This window comes from Pteropus medius, unplaced genomic scaffold (assembly GCF_902729225.1).
Source record: "Pteropus medius unplaced genomic scaffold, Ma_sr-lr_union100, whole genome shotgun sequence".
Lineage (NCBI taxonomy): Eukaryota > Metazoa > Chordata > Mammalia > Chiroptera > Pteropodidae > Pteropus > Pteropus medius.
In genome coordinates, this window is record NW_024349800.1 from 46,159,211 (window position 1) to 46,176,540 (window position 17,330).

A 17,330-nucleotide genomic window follows, 5' to 3' on the forward strand; every position below is an offset into this window, starting at 1 on the left:
CATCATCTGATATAGTAATAAGTGGTTTCTACATATAAGTTAATCAGAAATATTTATTAAATACAGGTAGTTTATTTTTTAAATAAACTAAGAATTTGCGGAGATAGAAAATAAGTACAAATAAACCCCCACCAAAATTCAGATGAGCCAACGACTAGTGGTAGAGCATCTGGATTCTATTTAATGATTATAGCCAGCGTTAATCAAGTCCTTACTGTGTGTCAGGCATTTGTGCTTGCTTTTCTCTCTTAATACAGCAACCACGTGAAAAAGCTGAAGCTTAGGTTGTTTAAGGTCATGAAGTTTGTGCTGGCGTTCTAACCAGCTGGCTCCAGAGTTGGAGCTCTTAACCATTCTGAATTGCTTCCTGTTCAAAGCTTTTCATAAATTAATATTCTATATTATTAAACATATTTATTTGAAAATAAGTGTTAGGAAATCATTTGACTTGTAAAATATTTTATTTTGTGGATTTCTTAGTATAAGATCAATAAAAGCAAGATAATCTTACTTAAGAAGTATTCCATATATGTAAAATTAAACTTTTTAGCAATAGGTGTTGCATAAACCGTACAATGCACATGTTTCAATATGTCGCTCTTATAATTAAAACACATTTTCAAGCATAAGAACTTTTGGTGGCTCCCCGTCGTCTGTCTGTATGGAAAACTAGCAAACTCCTTAACATAGGGTTCACTTATAAATAACTAAAGACATTTTATGTTTTGGACTTAGATACAGTCATTCTGTAGTTTGTTCATCATCTAATATAGTAATAAATGGTTTCTACATATAAGTTAATCAGGAATATTTATTAAATACAGGTAGTTTATTTTATAAATACACTAAGAATTTGGGGAGGTTAACATAGGGTTCATTTAAGGGTTCACTTATTCCAGCTCTCCACTTCTCAACTATGCAGCCTTCTGTGTCATGCAGCTGGAATTGTCATGACCACCTCTGTGCTTTTGTTCATAACTTCCTTCTGTTGGAAATACTCTGCCATCTTCTGCTTCTCTGGTTTTACTTTAAGACATAATTTAATTTAAGTTCATTTTTCTTCCCAGCATTTTTCTTTCTTCTCAACTCTTAAATCCTTCCTCAGGCACTGTGTATACCCTACCTTGTGTTATTTAGCCTTTTCCCCAACTAGATAAGCCTCTTGATGGAAATGGCTCTCACTGATACCTTTTTGTAATTAGTGTCTTATTGCAAGGGGCTCAGTAATTGCTTGCTATTAAAAAAGAGGATTAAAGCCATATATGCAATATCAGTAATGTTTTTTTGATAAACATTTTCATTTTGTTCATCTTGTCTCATTATAAGTCTTAAGATTATAATCTAAAGATTTATTTTCTTGTGGAAGATATTGGTGTTTAACTTCATCAGGAAGGGAAAAGTTGAAACTCTAAAAGGAAAAAGTGTGCTTTGTGTTTGTTGATCTGTATAAATAGCAAGAATACGATCATAGTAATTAATATTGTGAGTTTTTAGAAATGGATATCCCTTTGACATCTGATATATTTAATTATTCATACTTCAAAGCCGTTTTCTTGAATACTTTATATTGGTTTTGAAAATATATTCTTTATAGGTTTGACATATATTTCTTTCTGAATTTGGAATGTAAATGGAGACTCTTTTAAGCTCAGTATGTTTGTGCTGCTGTTCATGAGTGCTTGTCTCCTTGCAACTCTGTTTAAAAATTTTAAACTGAAAATTTGCTTCCTCATTTGCCACTTTATTTTTCCCCTGTTCAAGTGTTCAGTTGAGGAACACTAATTTCAGGAGAAACATTTTTAAAAAGTAGTTGAAATTACCTATATTAAGAGGCAAGAGGCTAGAAGTTAAATCTACCTAGTTCACAGTTTATGGGCCACTTGAGGAGAAAGTTTACAGTTTATGGGCCACTTGAGAAAGTGGTTTATATGTGCAATCCAATTTTCTAGACAGTATGAGTTCTTTTTCATTGTCTAGATTTTTAATATGTGAGAGTGCATTTTTAGTAACTTTTAGAAATGTGGCTTGTTAGTGACCAGTAATGCTAGGTCATTATAATGTATATATTTTGACATTTTTAGCACTTTTATTTTTGCCACATTTAAATGTGTTTGAGAGTGGAGACTCCTTTCTCTGCTCATTATTGCTGTGTACTTTTTCCTTTCTCTCCTTTCCTTTCTGTCTTTCTAGAGATAGTTTGTTTCTAGGCAAAGACACTTTGTTTTTTAGTACTCAGCCCACATAGTGGGTGGGGAAGAAATGAAACTAGGACACTACTGCCTTTTTCAAGATATACCCACCAACGGATATGTAAGCTAAGGACTCTTGAGATCTGGGTGGCATCTCCCATGGTCTAGGTGGTAGGGCATGAGTTTAGGAGGAGTGTAGGTTTTCACTTAATTGGGTCCAATAAGACCTTCTTGTATATATATTGCCTGCTGACTCCTGTCTCTGTCACATAGATTGGTAGATGAGAATTTTCTCCAAACTCCACCTTTGTCTAGTTAAAGGAGTTTTGTCTCAGGAGAATGCATAATTTAGGTGTTGCACTTGCTACACTGGTATTTACTTATTTTTAACATTTCAAATTTTTTTTTACATTAGCTTTACTTTCCTTTTGCAAATTATTTAGATGGGAGAAACTTTTTTTTTTCATGTTATTCTTATTTTGGCTTAAGAAAAACCAATGTACCCCCTTAGAACTCTTAGGATTTCACTACCTATTTCTGTTACTCATGGCCATTGTTTTATTTTTCTGTGTGGCATGCAGTTAGAAATAAAAGATTGAGTTGATTTAGATTTTGGTATTCTATATTTGTCCATAGATATTTCATAAGTTTATTGGAGTTTTGTGGTTTAAAATGCTGGATTTTTCAGGGATGTTGAAACCGTGAGAAAACAAGCTATGCATGTGCATGTGTTTTAATTTTTTACTTAGCAACCAATTTGAGTCATTAGAAAAGTATATAACCTTAAGTTTCCATTCATAAGTCATCTTTGAAAGTATGGAATTTAGAATGCAAGGGTATGAAGTGGAGGGTAGTTTTGTAATCAAGGAGATAAAAAGTGAGAGAGAGAGGCCTCCTTTGTAATTTATCTGAGGTACTTCTTAGAGAATTTATCACTCTATAGTTTGGCCACTAACAGACCAGAGGCTGTCTAATAACAAGAAGGTTTGCTGCTAGGGGAGGAAATCTGCTAATACTGTTAGGGTAATACTGTAAAGCAGTGCAAGATTCAGAGACTTCCAGGTCAGGAGATCAGCATTAGAGTTTCTGAGCAGAGTTGGTGATGCCAGGGTAGAAGCTGTTTGCAGTCAGCCCTGGGCCCCTTGGTGTTAATTGAAGCCAGAAGGCACTCAAGTCGGTAGATGCGTCCTGTTGCCAAGTGAGGCAGAATCAGATACTAGGATTACTTCACAAGATGAGATACCTGAAACTCTTTAACTGATGTGAGATGGTTTCATGAGTTGGCTGGGGGAAGAAATTTAAGGTTTATAGGAAGAAATAAAATAATCTTTGATGAAGTACTATTTGCCACGTCCTTTCATACTCTGATTCAGTCTTTTTGGGTTAGGCTGTGGTGGTGGGGGTGGGGGTGGGGGTGGAGTGTCTGAATTTTTAATAAGCACACCAGCTGATTCTGTTTTGAATGTGGCTCTTAAACCACAAATTAAGACACACAAGCAGGACTCCCGACTCTTGGTTGGCACTTGTGCATTTTGATGCCTATTGTCTAAGTATCCTGAACAATCCCTTAGATGACTCTCTAAGATATTTGAGAATAGAGTTCAGAACAGTAATTTCATAATTTCATACTTTTAGAAGTCTTTATGTAAACAAACTGAAAAATTTTAAACCTCCCACTAACCATGAGCACACGTTTTAAAAATTCATCATTTTATTAAGTAAATATATTTCTTTTAAAAATAGTTACTATTGATTGTCAAATGATTGGGACATATGAACATTTCTTACATGGCAGTTTTCACTTAGTGAAATTATGTCAATAACTACAAAACAATTTAGTATTCGTTGTTATTTCCATCTTCCTCTATAGAATGAAGCCCTGTATTATCCTATATTCATATAAAACTTTTTTTTCTCATCATAAAAATACTTGGTTACTATAGAAAAAATTAGAATGTATAGAGAAGGCCAAAATACTGTATCCACAATTTGACACCAAAAGATAACCACTGACAGAATATTGGTTTTATACTATTTACAAATGTGGCAACATCTACTGAATTAGGTTGTTTTGCTTAAAAACAATATTCTTTACAAAGATTTTTAAACTTATTGAATGGGGCTCACTCATATTTAGGGAGAGCAGTCTGCTTTATTCAGTCTACAGATTCAAATGTTAATCTCATCCAGAAACACCCACCCTGGCAGACACACCCAGAATAACCTTTGACCAAATGTCTAGACACCCCATAACTCATTCAAGGTGACTTGAAAAAATTTTATATTTTTTCAAATATAAAATTAACTGTTGTATCTGGTATAAGGTGTTCCAGGCTCATTTTACATTTTTTGCCCCAGATGTGAAGTCCACCATTTTCCCAAGGAGACTTGATCTTTCTTAAATCAAAGTAGCAAGTCTCCTAAATAATGTTGGCAATTAATAAATGCCCTCTGATAATTTTTTTAATGATTAAAATACAGCGAGATTCATAATTTTCAAAACTTTACCATAAAAGGCTTTATTTCAGAATTTTTATCAAGAAAGGTGTAAGGGTCATTAAATTGTCTTATATATACTCAGTTGTCTTATATATACTTAATTTTCTTTTCTTACTTTGGGTAAAGAGGTTCTTGATATTTGCTCTGTCACTCTTATGTTGACTTTCTTAATTTTTTAAAATATTTTTTTCTAATTTTTCAATTACATTCGACATTTATTCAGGCATTACAACATAGTGATTACACATTTTTATAACTTAAGAAGTGACCAACCTGATATTGACTTAATAATCTTAGTTTCTAATATAACACTTGAGGAAAGCATAGAATTAAAGCTCATGGCACACAGTCATACCTAGTACTATGCATACACATGATTGATAATTATCTTCTTTAAGCATCAACCTAAACAATTCTACCTCTTAATATATTACAGTAACCTACAATTAGAGACATAGTTGAGTTTGCCCTCTTCATATTACAGAAAAGGAAGTTGAGGCCCAGGTGTGTGAGAAAACTAGGACTGTCACCTGAATCACTTGTCTCTTAGAGTAGGCAGTGTGTTGTGTAACAGGACAGCCCCACATTTCAGAGACAGAACAAAATGGCTCAAAATCTTGTCATGGCCATTTATTTGCTGTATGAATGTGAGGAAACTGCTTTTTTTTTTAGTCTGTTTATTTTAAGCTAGAGATCATAATTGTGTTATGTGATTACTATGACAGTTAACCAAGAATAAGATTTTTAGGAGCCCAGTACTGTGTTACATTGTAGATAAACTGTAAATTTTGTTTTTAACTGACCTCCTAGTTTACAGTTTTTTTCTTCCATAATATCACCTCCTTTTTAAATTGAGTATCAAGTATATCTAAAGTAGCTTAAAACAGAACACTTTTGTATTTTTTACCACTTGTTCATAGTGTGAGGGTAACATGTCTTTAATAGAATAAAAATATTTAGACTTTTTTTTTCAAATTGTTCTGGATGACGTTACTGAAGTTTAGGTTGAGAATATTTCACTTTTCACTCTGAAATATTTTATACAAAATAACTTTTGTTGCTATATCCCCATTAATAGTAATTATTGAATATTAATCACAAATGTTTTAAATTTCATGTGTCACCATGGTGGAATGTAATCATGTTCATGCTTGTACTCCACTGCAGCAAACAGGATAATTTAGAAAGGCCATAATTAATAGGTGTTTGAAAGTTGCTTTGATTTCCTTATGAAAGCTGTGCTACTAAGACCAAATGCTATATTTTTAATTATCACTCTATAACATGAAATTCTGGCTTGAGTTTTACAGAGCAAGCTACAGGATTGTTAACCAATAATACAAGTTTAATGTGAATGTTAGAGAAAATCTTAGAAACTGTGTATCTTCCCCCAAATGCACTCTAATATTCAGGTTGTTTGCTATCTATTTAGATAAATTCCAAAAGCATATTTGAATGTTGACTTGCCCATGACATTAATAGATGGCTTTCTTTGTTGTGAGGTATAAAATTACAATTGTTAATGCCTGTCATATTTCATAAAATGAGTGAATTGATATATTTGAGGTGTTGGATACTTCATATTGGGAGATGCAGAGATGATGAAAAAGGAGGCAGTGTTAGCTGCTTTGTTTTTCTTGAAGTGGTTGTCATTTGCTATCTCCAATTAAGATCGGTGAAATGGTTATGTCTGTCTGACTATCTGCCTGCCCACCTGCTTATCTACCTACCTACTTACCTACCTACCTACCTACCTACCTACCTACTTGTCTTCTATCAAATTAGCCTGTGTAAAGGGGTTTGGGAGGGCGTTTTTATTTCCTTAATGGAATTTTTGTGGCTGCTGTGTTTTAAAAGAAGGTGCCAGTGACAGTTGTCTAAGGCCTCTTAAAGGTGTTAGTGCCTGAGCATGGCTACAGCTCTCAAAACTTTTCTGGTATAATCTTCTGGGAATGGGAGAGGGCCAGGTCCCACTTAGGTTTAAACCCAAGTGTTCTTCAATTTGGACACTTTTACATTAACACATTTGCTTCAACATTAGGTAGTTCAGTGAAAACAGTCCAAAGGGATACGGAAAGGGTTTGGCAGAGTGGATGCACACATACAGCTCTACTTCTATGTTAACTGTGCCCTTTAGTTTCCAAACTTAGTTTCCCCTCTAAGTAATCAATCTCAGAATTCCTTGGAAAGCCTTTTGTATTGATGGCTGTAATGCCTGACTACTTTTTCTTTTCTGCCTATTTGATACCTGGCATGCCCATCTCTTAGTCTACATTAGGCAGGTTTTCTTGGCTAGTTATCAAGGAAGAGTTTGCTGAGATTCCTTTTGTTTGCATTTATGATTGCAAAATCAGAAACATAATTCTTTAGATGGGTGAGCTAGCAAATGTAGTACCAATGCTTTTAGTGAAAGAAAGAAGGAAGCAGGCCTCAAACATGCCATAACAAAAGTACAAAAACAGAAATTGCATTAAATTATAGTTAATTGCTTCAAAAAGCAATTTAAGTTCTCTAGATTATCTGATAAATGATTGCTGAAGAAGTCAGAGTGGAAAATAACTCAAGTCCTTGCGAGATAAAAGAAAAACAGCCTCCCCCCCCAAACACACAAGCTGTTGAAACAATTACATTTTATTCATTGGGAAGGAATTATACAGATATTAATAAGATATTTAATGTCCACTTTTCTAGATCATACTTCTCTGGACTGTTTCTGTGTTCTCCGATTCTGTCAGAAATTTGGTGATGGATATCATACTTATGAGAGTGAAGTAAAAAGGGGGAATCCCTTTCTGATAATAGGGAAGTCTTGTCATATTGGCCCACATATATCCTGATACTCTAATGTGTATATGATATTGGTCAAATAGCAATTCTCAGCAGTTTGGTTTTATTTATTTTAACCTAGATTATTAATGTAGGTGTTGTCTTAGGTCTAACAGTGGTTTATAAATTGGACTTAGCATTTATAGGATTTTTTCCATGTCATTAAATATGTCTGTAGCATCATTGTTTATGACTACATGGTATTATGTTATATGACTGCACCATCTTTTTTTATACTTCTGGATAGGTAGTACTTGTACATAGTGCAAAATGCCAAAGATACAAATGGGTGTACAGTGAAAAGTAAAGTTTCCCACTAATCTTAGTTCCCTTGTGAGGATGCGGTCACTGATCTATTCCTTTTGTGTTCGTCCAGACATATTCTACATAAATACAAACCAGTACATAATTATGTATGATATATATTCACACACAAAAATGGTAGTATATTATACCTTCTGTTCTGTACCATGCTCTCTTTTTTTCTTCAATTATGAGATGTTCCATAGAGGGTCATAAAATTGTGCCTCATTGTTTTCCAGTTGCTGAATATTCTATTTTATGGATCTACCATAATTTATTTTACTTATTTATTTGGTGGTTGCTTAAGTTGTTTTAGATCTTTTGTTCTATCAGTTCACACATATGCAGCCATATTACGTGTTTCATTTTGTGTAGTCCACTGGGCCTGATCCATTTTTCCTGACCAAACTCTGTAAGTGAAAACTCTTACAGAAGACAATCCGTATTACACAGAATAGGGTGAGAAAGTGGCAATGTCTGCAAATCTGTTTTGTGAAAATATATGAAAAATGAAAATTCTAATGTTTCTTTTTATCTTAAGAAACTTTTATTTTTTAGCAATTGCCTGAGAAGTGTTACCTTATGTGGGAAGTGTTATCCTAGTCCTGATTCTTTCCAATAAGACAGACTTGTTTTATTTTTCCACAGATTATGTTTTGGAATTGGTACCAAATTATGCATCTTCACTAGTATCAACTGGCTGATTGTAACCCAAAGGGTGGGGTGGGAAGAAACATGCTAGCTGCAGTTTGAAGAAAACAATGATTCCTGGTAGATATGCATTAAGAAAATATTGTGGACCCAACTTTAAGCATTTGACCACTTTAAGTGGTTGCCTTTTGTGATCCAGGTTTGTATTTCCCTCACTAAAGTATTTGACCTTGCGTTAGAGTATAAACATGGTGTTATCTTCTTGCCTCTGTTTAAGCTGCTAGTAGGAGCATGGGAGTTTTGAAATGACTGTGGATATTGTGGGAATGTAGTTAGTCTACTACATTTTATGAAGTTTTGGACTAAAACAAGATTTAAAAGAGAATTTGAGTTTGTAGATCTCTTACTTTCTGTGAATCTGAGTTCATTTTCCTTTGTCATCAGGATTGAATGAAAAAGCCGGGGAGGCATTTATTGAAGTGAGAGGCTAGAAACACTGTTAAAAATAAACTTATGTAAATTTTAAAAAGTGGATCACTTATGGCTTCATAGTATTTTGGATGTAAAAATTCATCCTTTTATGTATTGCTAACTTATAGATTATGTGATTTATTTATTGTAATGAAAAATCTCAATTATAAACCTTGCAGCAGTCTGCTAGTTGTGTTCATTCACATGTTCATTTATATAGCAAGTGCACATAAACTCGTTTATGTTGGTGAGCCTCACATTTTAATGTATATCACAGTCACTTGGAGAGCTTGTTAAAAGCTTGTTAAAAGCCGTTGGTCACCATCCTCAAAGATTGGGGTTAAGACCCAGAGATCTCTCTCTCAAATAAACACATCAGAAGATTCTGGTCCGTAGACCACTTTTTGACTATTACAGAAGAAAAAGTTATGGTTTCTAAAAGGATGAAAAATTATATCACATTAATTAAAAAGATTTAATTGCAGGAGCATATAAAAATCTTCAGGTTTGTGAATAATTTAAAACAGCAGCATAATGCAGCTTAATGGGCTTTGTTTTAAATTTGACTTATCTTCTGTAAAAGCAATAGACAGTAGTTGTTTGCTAAACTTTAGTAATAGATAACTTGTGGCTTGCATGGTTCAAGTAGAGAATAAATACCTTAGAAGTCAAAATACATTTTTCTTCGATTAAAGAAATGGAATATTTAATTTATTTTGAAATGATAAATATTATTAAGGTAGGACATTAAATTTAAATTTTATCAAATGAGGGCATGAGTTAAATTACTTAATCTTTTAAAATACAATTTTGAGTAGTGAGCTTATGGTCATGCATAGTGCATGATTATGAATGGATGCAACTTTGGATAACATTTGGAATATATGTATTGAAATCTTAAAAATCCCTTAATGATTTACATCATTGCATTTCTGAGAATCTCATGAGGAAATAATTTTAACTATGGAAATGGAGATACATATTATAGAATTGTTTATGATAGTACAAATAATTGGAAACAATCTAAACATTATTAATATAAATAATGTTTAAGGAAGCAGTGATCCATTCACATAAAAATATTCAGCCATAAAATGTCTTTATTTAAAGAGTTCATAATATAGGGAAACGTTTATGCTATAATGTTATGTAAATAAAAGCCAGTTACAGAATTGTATATCATTTTAAAGCTTAGAAGGAAATTTGGAAAATATTAAGTTTGATGCCTTTTATAATTGTGGAATTATTATTTTTCCTCCCGAATATGTATTCCACCAGTTTTCAGTACTGAATATATTTTTTTAATAATGAAAAAATGGCAAACAAAAATCAATACTTTGATCTTTAAGAAAGTTTAGATAAGATCCTATAACCAGGCAATATCAAGGGATATAATGGCATCATTTGATAGGGAGGGAATTTGTTTATAAACAGGAGTGGGAATAGAGAATCCACATTAATAGGTTGTTAAAGGGATCCATGCTAAACCTATTTTCAGATTACAGTTTGTAAATGACCTGGGGGGGGTGTGTGTGTGCGAGTACCCCGTTATTTTCAAATTTGCAGCCCTTTTAGGTTTGAAATGCCAATGGAACTGGTTTTAACTATATGAAAATTTTGAGAAACTGTGTATGATTGAGTAGAATAGTGGTGATTTCCAGTTGGCCAAATATGAGTTGGTTGGTATATACTAAAGATTGTTTGGATGGTTAATTGTCCTTGTGGATTCTGAACTACAGAGTTTAGCTGAAAATGTAAATAAATTCTTACAATGTTTAAATAAATTATTGGATAAAAAGGAATCTAAGATATTTGGATTTGGCCTAACCTTTGAGGTTTTATATCAGAGACAACAATCAATTTCCTTCACAGCAAGCGTTTTTGGTTTGATACAGAACTGCACCGAATGGGTTTTGGGTCAGATTCGGTGTGACAATTCTTGTGTTCTTGTGTTCCCAAGGGCATACTACTTTCTGTGTGAGGAGAACTGTCATAGATACATAAAAACAAATAGCATCCCTTGAGATGTATCTAAAAATAAGAGAAAGTTTTGTAAATAGTATTGCAATAAATTCTAAGTATGTGGTCACAGAAAGGCGTCAGTAATGAAAAGATTTCAGGAGAACTGCTGAACTGTTATTTATTTTTAAAATTAAATGAGATTATTGTAGTTGGACTGCTTCTCTGAAACACTTTCATTCTAGTGAGAAGTGGTTCCCAAATGCCAGTCTTTGATGACTTTTTCATTCTTCTGCATAAAATATATATTAGAACATAGTGAGTATGGTTTTCACAGTGCTGCTATATTTCATCGATTTCGAGATGTACATTTTCCCATATTTTAGCATTTCTGCAAATGAGGTCTTTACAGTTAATGGCATCTTAAAATCATTGTCAGTTGTGAAATAGTTATCACTACCTACACATTCATGAACTCAATAATTACTCCTACTGATATGACTAGACAACTGCAACCCATTGATATTTCAGTTAACATACCATTTAAGGACTGTTTATGGAGAAGATGACCATTTCTGGGTTGTCTTCTGAAACCTGTTAAATCTTCTGGTGATACCTTTTGGTAAGATCAAGAAAGGTATGGCATCGAGACTGGGCAGTGTGTGTTAGTTGCTTGGACGAGAGTCCCGGAGGTAATAGAGGAACACTTTAAAAAGAAATTTTGTGTTACTAATTCTTTAAATGGTGCAGAGAGATGATATTATGGAAAAACAAGGATTACCGATGACTCTGAATTAAAAAGAATTTAGATATCAGATTCTGAATGTGAAGAAGATTTTAAGAATACCTTGAATTTCTTTTGCTTTTTTTATGAAACCATAAGAGTATTATATGAAAAATCATGTCTAAATAAGTTTAAAAGAGCTTTTAAAATAAATATAAAATAAAAAATTCTAAGTGATAAGAAAGCATATGTCTTAGTTTAATTGGTAGGTATTTTTTCTTTTTAGTGGTACACAAAATAATGGTGCATCTTACTAGTGATAACATCTTGGAGTCAATGAAATGTAGTTAATTTATTCAGTTTAAAGGATTGAGATTATCTTAAAATTGTGCTCTTACTTTTTGGTGTTATATTTGTTTTATGAAATCATGATCATAGATAAAGTTGAAATGTTTTAAATATCTTGCTTAGTAAAATAAAAAATTGGCAACCCTATATTGGTTTTCCAAATTTCTTTTTAAATTATATTGGCCTGTGAAATTCAGAGATCCACGAGCCATTGTTATAAAAAGTCTAGCATATTAACCTTATTTTTTGTGTGTTTTTCACCACAGGTCAGAGTTTATTTCTTAGTTTGATTTGAACAGATTTCACAGAATGATTAAGAGCAAAATTCTAGAGGCTGACAGTCTACTTTCGTTTGAATTTATGATTTTTGCTTCTGCTTTGTCTTTTGTTACTTTGCTTTAACCAGTCCTGTGGAATTGAGTTTATTGTGCTAATAAGCAGGTAACCACTCAAAAAAGAATGATAAAAAAAGTTGTGACAATAGGTCATTCTTTACCTTATATACATGGAATAGTTTGAGCCACACTGGAAGGCTCCTCCCCTAACCAAATATCTCTCTCCTACTAGCTTGTTTTAGTGGCTGAAATTTTCATCTGTCAGCTATTTTTGGGATTTAAAATATTGACAATTATAAGCTCCATGAAGGCAGGTATCAACATCTGTCTTTTTTATTGCTGTAACTCCAGCATCCATCTCACTTCCTGGCACATAAATAACTGTTTCATAAATATTTATTCAATTAACAAATGAAGGCAAATGTTATTTGCAACATTAAAACATTATTAGTCATAGTTATCTATAGTTTATTAAATAACTAGTAGAAAATGAAGCTGTAAGGTAATTGAAATGCAGTTTGGATAAATTCTGGGAAAAGTAAGTGATAGGTCTAGAATGGTTCTCAGGCTCTTTGAAAAGTGTATCCTCCTTCCCCTTCTTTTAGGAACCTTCTTCATGTCAGAAAAGTACAGGATTTCTTACAGGACAGTAGTTCTTTATTATCTGTTGATTGAGAAAATACATGATTTAAAAATGTAGAAGAAATTTCATTAACACTTTTAATTAAATGAATATTTCTTAATCCATTAATTGATAGATCTTATACTTATCTAGACATTATTTTATCTCTAGATAAATCTAGGTATGCATATAGTTTCGTGGAGCCCTTAGAGTCCAAGACCCTTTTTTGGCTGGCAGCCATTGATCTAGACTTGCTACTGGAGTGTGGTTTGCAGGCCAGCAAAGATTGCTGTCACCTGGGGAGGATGTTAGACATGCAGAACCTCAGGCCCTGCTTCAGGCCTATAGAATCACAATTAGCATTTTAACAAGATTCTCAGGTGATTCAAGTGTACATTGTTTGAGAAGAGTTTATAGAACACATGATTTTTGTTCAGATTGAGGTGGTTGTTGAATTTTTTTTTTTTTTTGCAAAGCAGAATAGGAGGAACAGGCCAGAGATAGAAAAGTGTGGAAAACCAATTTGGCTTACTTCTCATATCTTAGAATGATTTTGTTAATTAGTTGCATAAGAATTCCTGAAAAGCAGGAGTGTGTGAATAAAATCTCTTATTTTTATTTGCCTTTACACTGATGCATAAATTAATCTGGCTGCTTTAGTGCGCAGTTTAGCAATTTAGTAGTTGAATATGTGCATGCACTTATGATCTAGTACTTTTACTCATACATTGCAATACTATACAGCATTGAAAATGGATGAATTAGAGCTACATATATCAATATGAATAATTTTTTAAAATAATATTGAGTGACTGTAACAAGTCATAGGTGGACATTTACAGTATATATAATGTTTAAAAACATGCAGAACAAAATAATATACATATTATTTCTGGATACATATATTAATAAGCGTATAATGCAGTGATCGACACCACACTCAGAAAGTGATTACCTCTCCGGTGGGAGGCGTATAAATGGGATCAGCAAGGGATTCGGCTGTGTCTTTAATGTCTTATTTCTTAATAACAGAAGATCTTAATAAGACAGAATGTTAAGATTTAATTTATTTGGAAAGTAGGCCCATGGTATTTGTTATTATTACCTAGATTCTCTTTGTAATGTTTAAATATTTTATGATTAAAAGTTTAAAGAGCCAGAGAAAAAGGGCCAGAGAAATGGGGTGGTGGTTGGGGGAAATCAGTTTGCTAGTATTGCATATTTGCACGATAGTGGTAATGACCGAGTGAAAAAGAGCATACTAGTGGAGAAGACTGAGACAGCTGGTAAGAGCAGGGTCCCAGAGCAAGAGAAACGGTGGGATCCGGTGCAGAAGTAATTGGTTTGGCTTTTGATAGGAGCAAGGACAGTTTGCTGAAACAGGAGGGAAAACAATAAACGGTGGGAAAAGGAAGTAGTTCTCTTCTGAACTTAGGGTGACTGATGTTCAGGTTTACCTGGGCCTGCGGTTTTCCAGAATGTAGAATGTTCATTGCTAAAACTGGGAAAGTCCCAGACAAACCAGCATGGTTGGGCACCCTACATCTGCTTGTTTTTCTTTGGCAAAATGAAAAATGTGATCATCTGCTAGGTGTGAGAAGAGGCTGAAAGTTTAAGGTAAAAGGAGAAGCTATATGAGATAATTATCTTAAAGATGGGAGAACAAATTCAGTAGGTTAATGTGGTATGATTTCTGAGCTTTGCTAATCGTCTTCTGAAATTTATGGGTATAATTTCAAAGTTCCTATGGTTGTGTTTCAGTCCCATTCAGCTGTTCAGGTGGAAGTACTGTGTTAAGTGGAAAGTTGGTTTTAACTATGATTTGACATAATGGAGGAGGAGAGGAACAAAGGAGTGAGGCCATAGGCAAAGGAAAGATCACGTCTCAGGCTGGGTAAGAAGTGAAGAAGAGAGGGGATGATGGACAGTGGGAAACGGGGTGGTAGTTGCGGGGAAAATCAATCTGCTAGTATAACATATTTGCACCTAATGGTAAGGACCTAATAAAGAGGGACAAGTTAGTGCAGAAAACTAGGACAGTTGTAAGAGCAGTTGTAGTTACTAGTTATTGATATGATCATGCGAGTAGGAGATTGGAGCGGAAGGAAGAAAAGGCCATTGAGTGTGGGAGTGATCACTCCATGGATGTGATTTTAGTGATTAAAGCAGGTTTTGATGCTCTAAGAAATAGTCACTCGATTATTATCTTTTCATATACTAACATTTTTCTGTTTCCTTTTTTTATTTTGTTTAAACACTTTCTCAAATTGTACTTTATATTGTTGTTTTTGTTCTGGAATAAAGATGGTTGTAAGTAAATAAGCAAATAGATAAAAGCAAGTTTTGTTTAATCAGATCTTGGCCTTACCGTATGGCTTGGTAGACACTTTGTATGTCATTGGTTAAGTTTCAAACATAAACGTCCATACTGATGATCCCACTGCCCATTAAGCTATTTTAGTCACAAATAGGTTCAGTGAGGGCTTTGTGTATCCTTCTCTACAGTACATTGCTTTGCTGACTCCAATTTCCCTCTCTCTTTTTATAGGACCTCAGCTGAATGCACAGCTAGAAGGTTGGCTTTCACAAGTACAGTCTACAAAAAGACCTGCTAGAGCCATTATTGCACCGTAAGTTTTAAGGATCTTTACCCAGGATTGTTCTTGTGTTAATTATTAATAAAGAATGAGTATCTACTGGTCGAACTAAAAATCAAAAGCCAATTGCTGTGTTGAATTGACAAAATTATGTTCAGTAATATTCATGTGACTTTCACTTTAACTCAAGGTTAAAGGAAATTGGCTATTGTATTTTGTCAGATGGAGTAATTTCAAAATTTATTCTTGATAATAAAAGGGTTTTAAAGCAGAGAGTTGCTTACATTAGGTAAACTTGATGATTTCAGTAATAATTGGTTTAAATGAATAAGTTCTAGTTTAATCATTAAAAGATCTTTAATCCAGATAATTTGTAATTTATAATGAAGAAGATGCTTTAAAGCATAATACAGTGCAATCTAGAGTGATAACTAGAGTTTTGGGGGAAAAGTAGATTTAGGAAAAATATTTCAATGATTATTGTTCTTTTAAATATTTTTTTCAATTACAATTGACATTCAGTATTTTATATTCGTTTCAGGTGTATAGCCTAGTGGTTAGATATTTATATAATTTACAAAGTGATCCTTCCGATAAGTCTAGTGCTCACTTGGCACCGTACATAGTTATTATAATATTATTGACTATATTACCTATTGCTGTACTTTCTATCCCCGTGACTTTTTGTAACTACCAATTTGTTCTTCTTAATCCTTTCACCTTTGGAGTAGATATTTTTGTGATGAAAAAAATCTGTGATGATTTTGTCTTTGACTATTAGAGGGTTTTTTAGAACTTAGAGCCAGCAGATACATAGTTAATGATGTGCCTGTGTGTGATATGAATTCAATTAATTTTGATTTGGTTTTCAGTGCTATTCTTCAAAACATATTGTTTTAGGCACATGTTCACTTTTTTCTGAGAAGAGTAAAGGTTGGAGTTTGTGCCATTTCTCTCAGCAGAATCTTTTATGCCACTTCTATTGAGTTAAGGGTGGTACCCTGATAAATATTAGTGAAAAAAATAATAGGAACCACTTATTAAACAGTGTGAGAATTAAATGAATAAATACACATAAAGAGCCTACGTTAATGTTTGGCACATAATAAATATTTCATAAATATTCGGTATTTTATGTGCCAGACATTTTGTTAAATACTCTATTTGTATGATCTAATTTGATTTCCTTTAATAGATACAGAAGACTGACTGTACCACTTACAAGTTATTGTGCTTTTGTCTCATTGGTATAGTTGGAATAATAATAGTACCTCTATATAGTTGTTTTGATGATTAAATGAACTAATCTTTATAAAACTTTTAGAATAAGAACTTGCAATTATTTGTTTAGTCATTCAGCAAATATATACCAGGCTAAATGCCAAATGCTCTTCTTTGTGCTGTTTTTTGAGTAAATCAAAATTACTATTCTCATAGTGTTTGCATTTTAATATTTGGGAAAGACAGACGGTAAACAATTAAATGACAATATCTGTGAGGTACTAAGAAGAAAAATAAAGCAGATCAAGAAGCTTGAGAGTGACAGTGTGGGTAGGAAGTTGCTAGTTTATGTAGGATGGTAAGAACAGGTCACCCTGATGAGGTAGCATTTGAGCCTAAATGATGTGAGAGAGAAATTATGCAGATACCCAGGGAAAGAGGGTTTCAGGTTGAGGAACAGCAAGCACGAAAGCTCTAGGACAGGATAATGCTTAGTGTGTTTGAGAAAAAGCAATGAGGCCGATGTAGCTGGAATGACGTGTGTGAGGAAGAGAATAGTGGATGAGATAGGCAGCAGGGGCTAGA

General features: G+C 33.4%; 1 protein-coding gene across 4 annotated transcripts in view; it reads left to right on the forward strand.

Moving 5' to 3' along the window:
* MEMO1 (mediator of cell motility 1) overlaps positions 1 to 17,330 on the forward strand; it is a 95,474-nt gene that overhangs the window by 16,527 nt on the left and 61,617 nt on the right. For 3 of the 4 annotated variants that reach the window (XM_039887465.1, XM_039887466.1, XM_039887468.1), the window contains exon 2: positions 15,476 to 15,557. In XM_039887465.1, the coding sequence (XP_039743399.1) occupies positions 15,476 to 15,557 (82 nt within the window). Of the gene's footprint in view, positions 1 to 8,492; positions 8,668 to 15,475; positions 15,558 to 17,330 lie in introns of those variants that run through there. The other variant, XM_039887467.1, reaches the window with a different exon arrangement.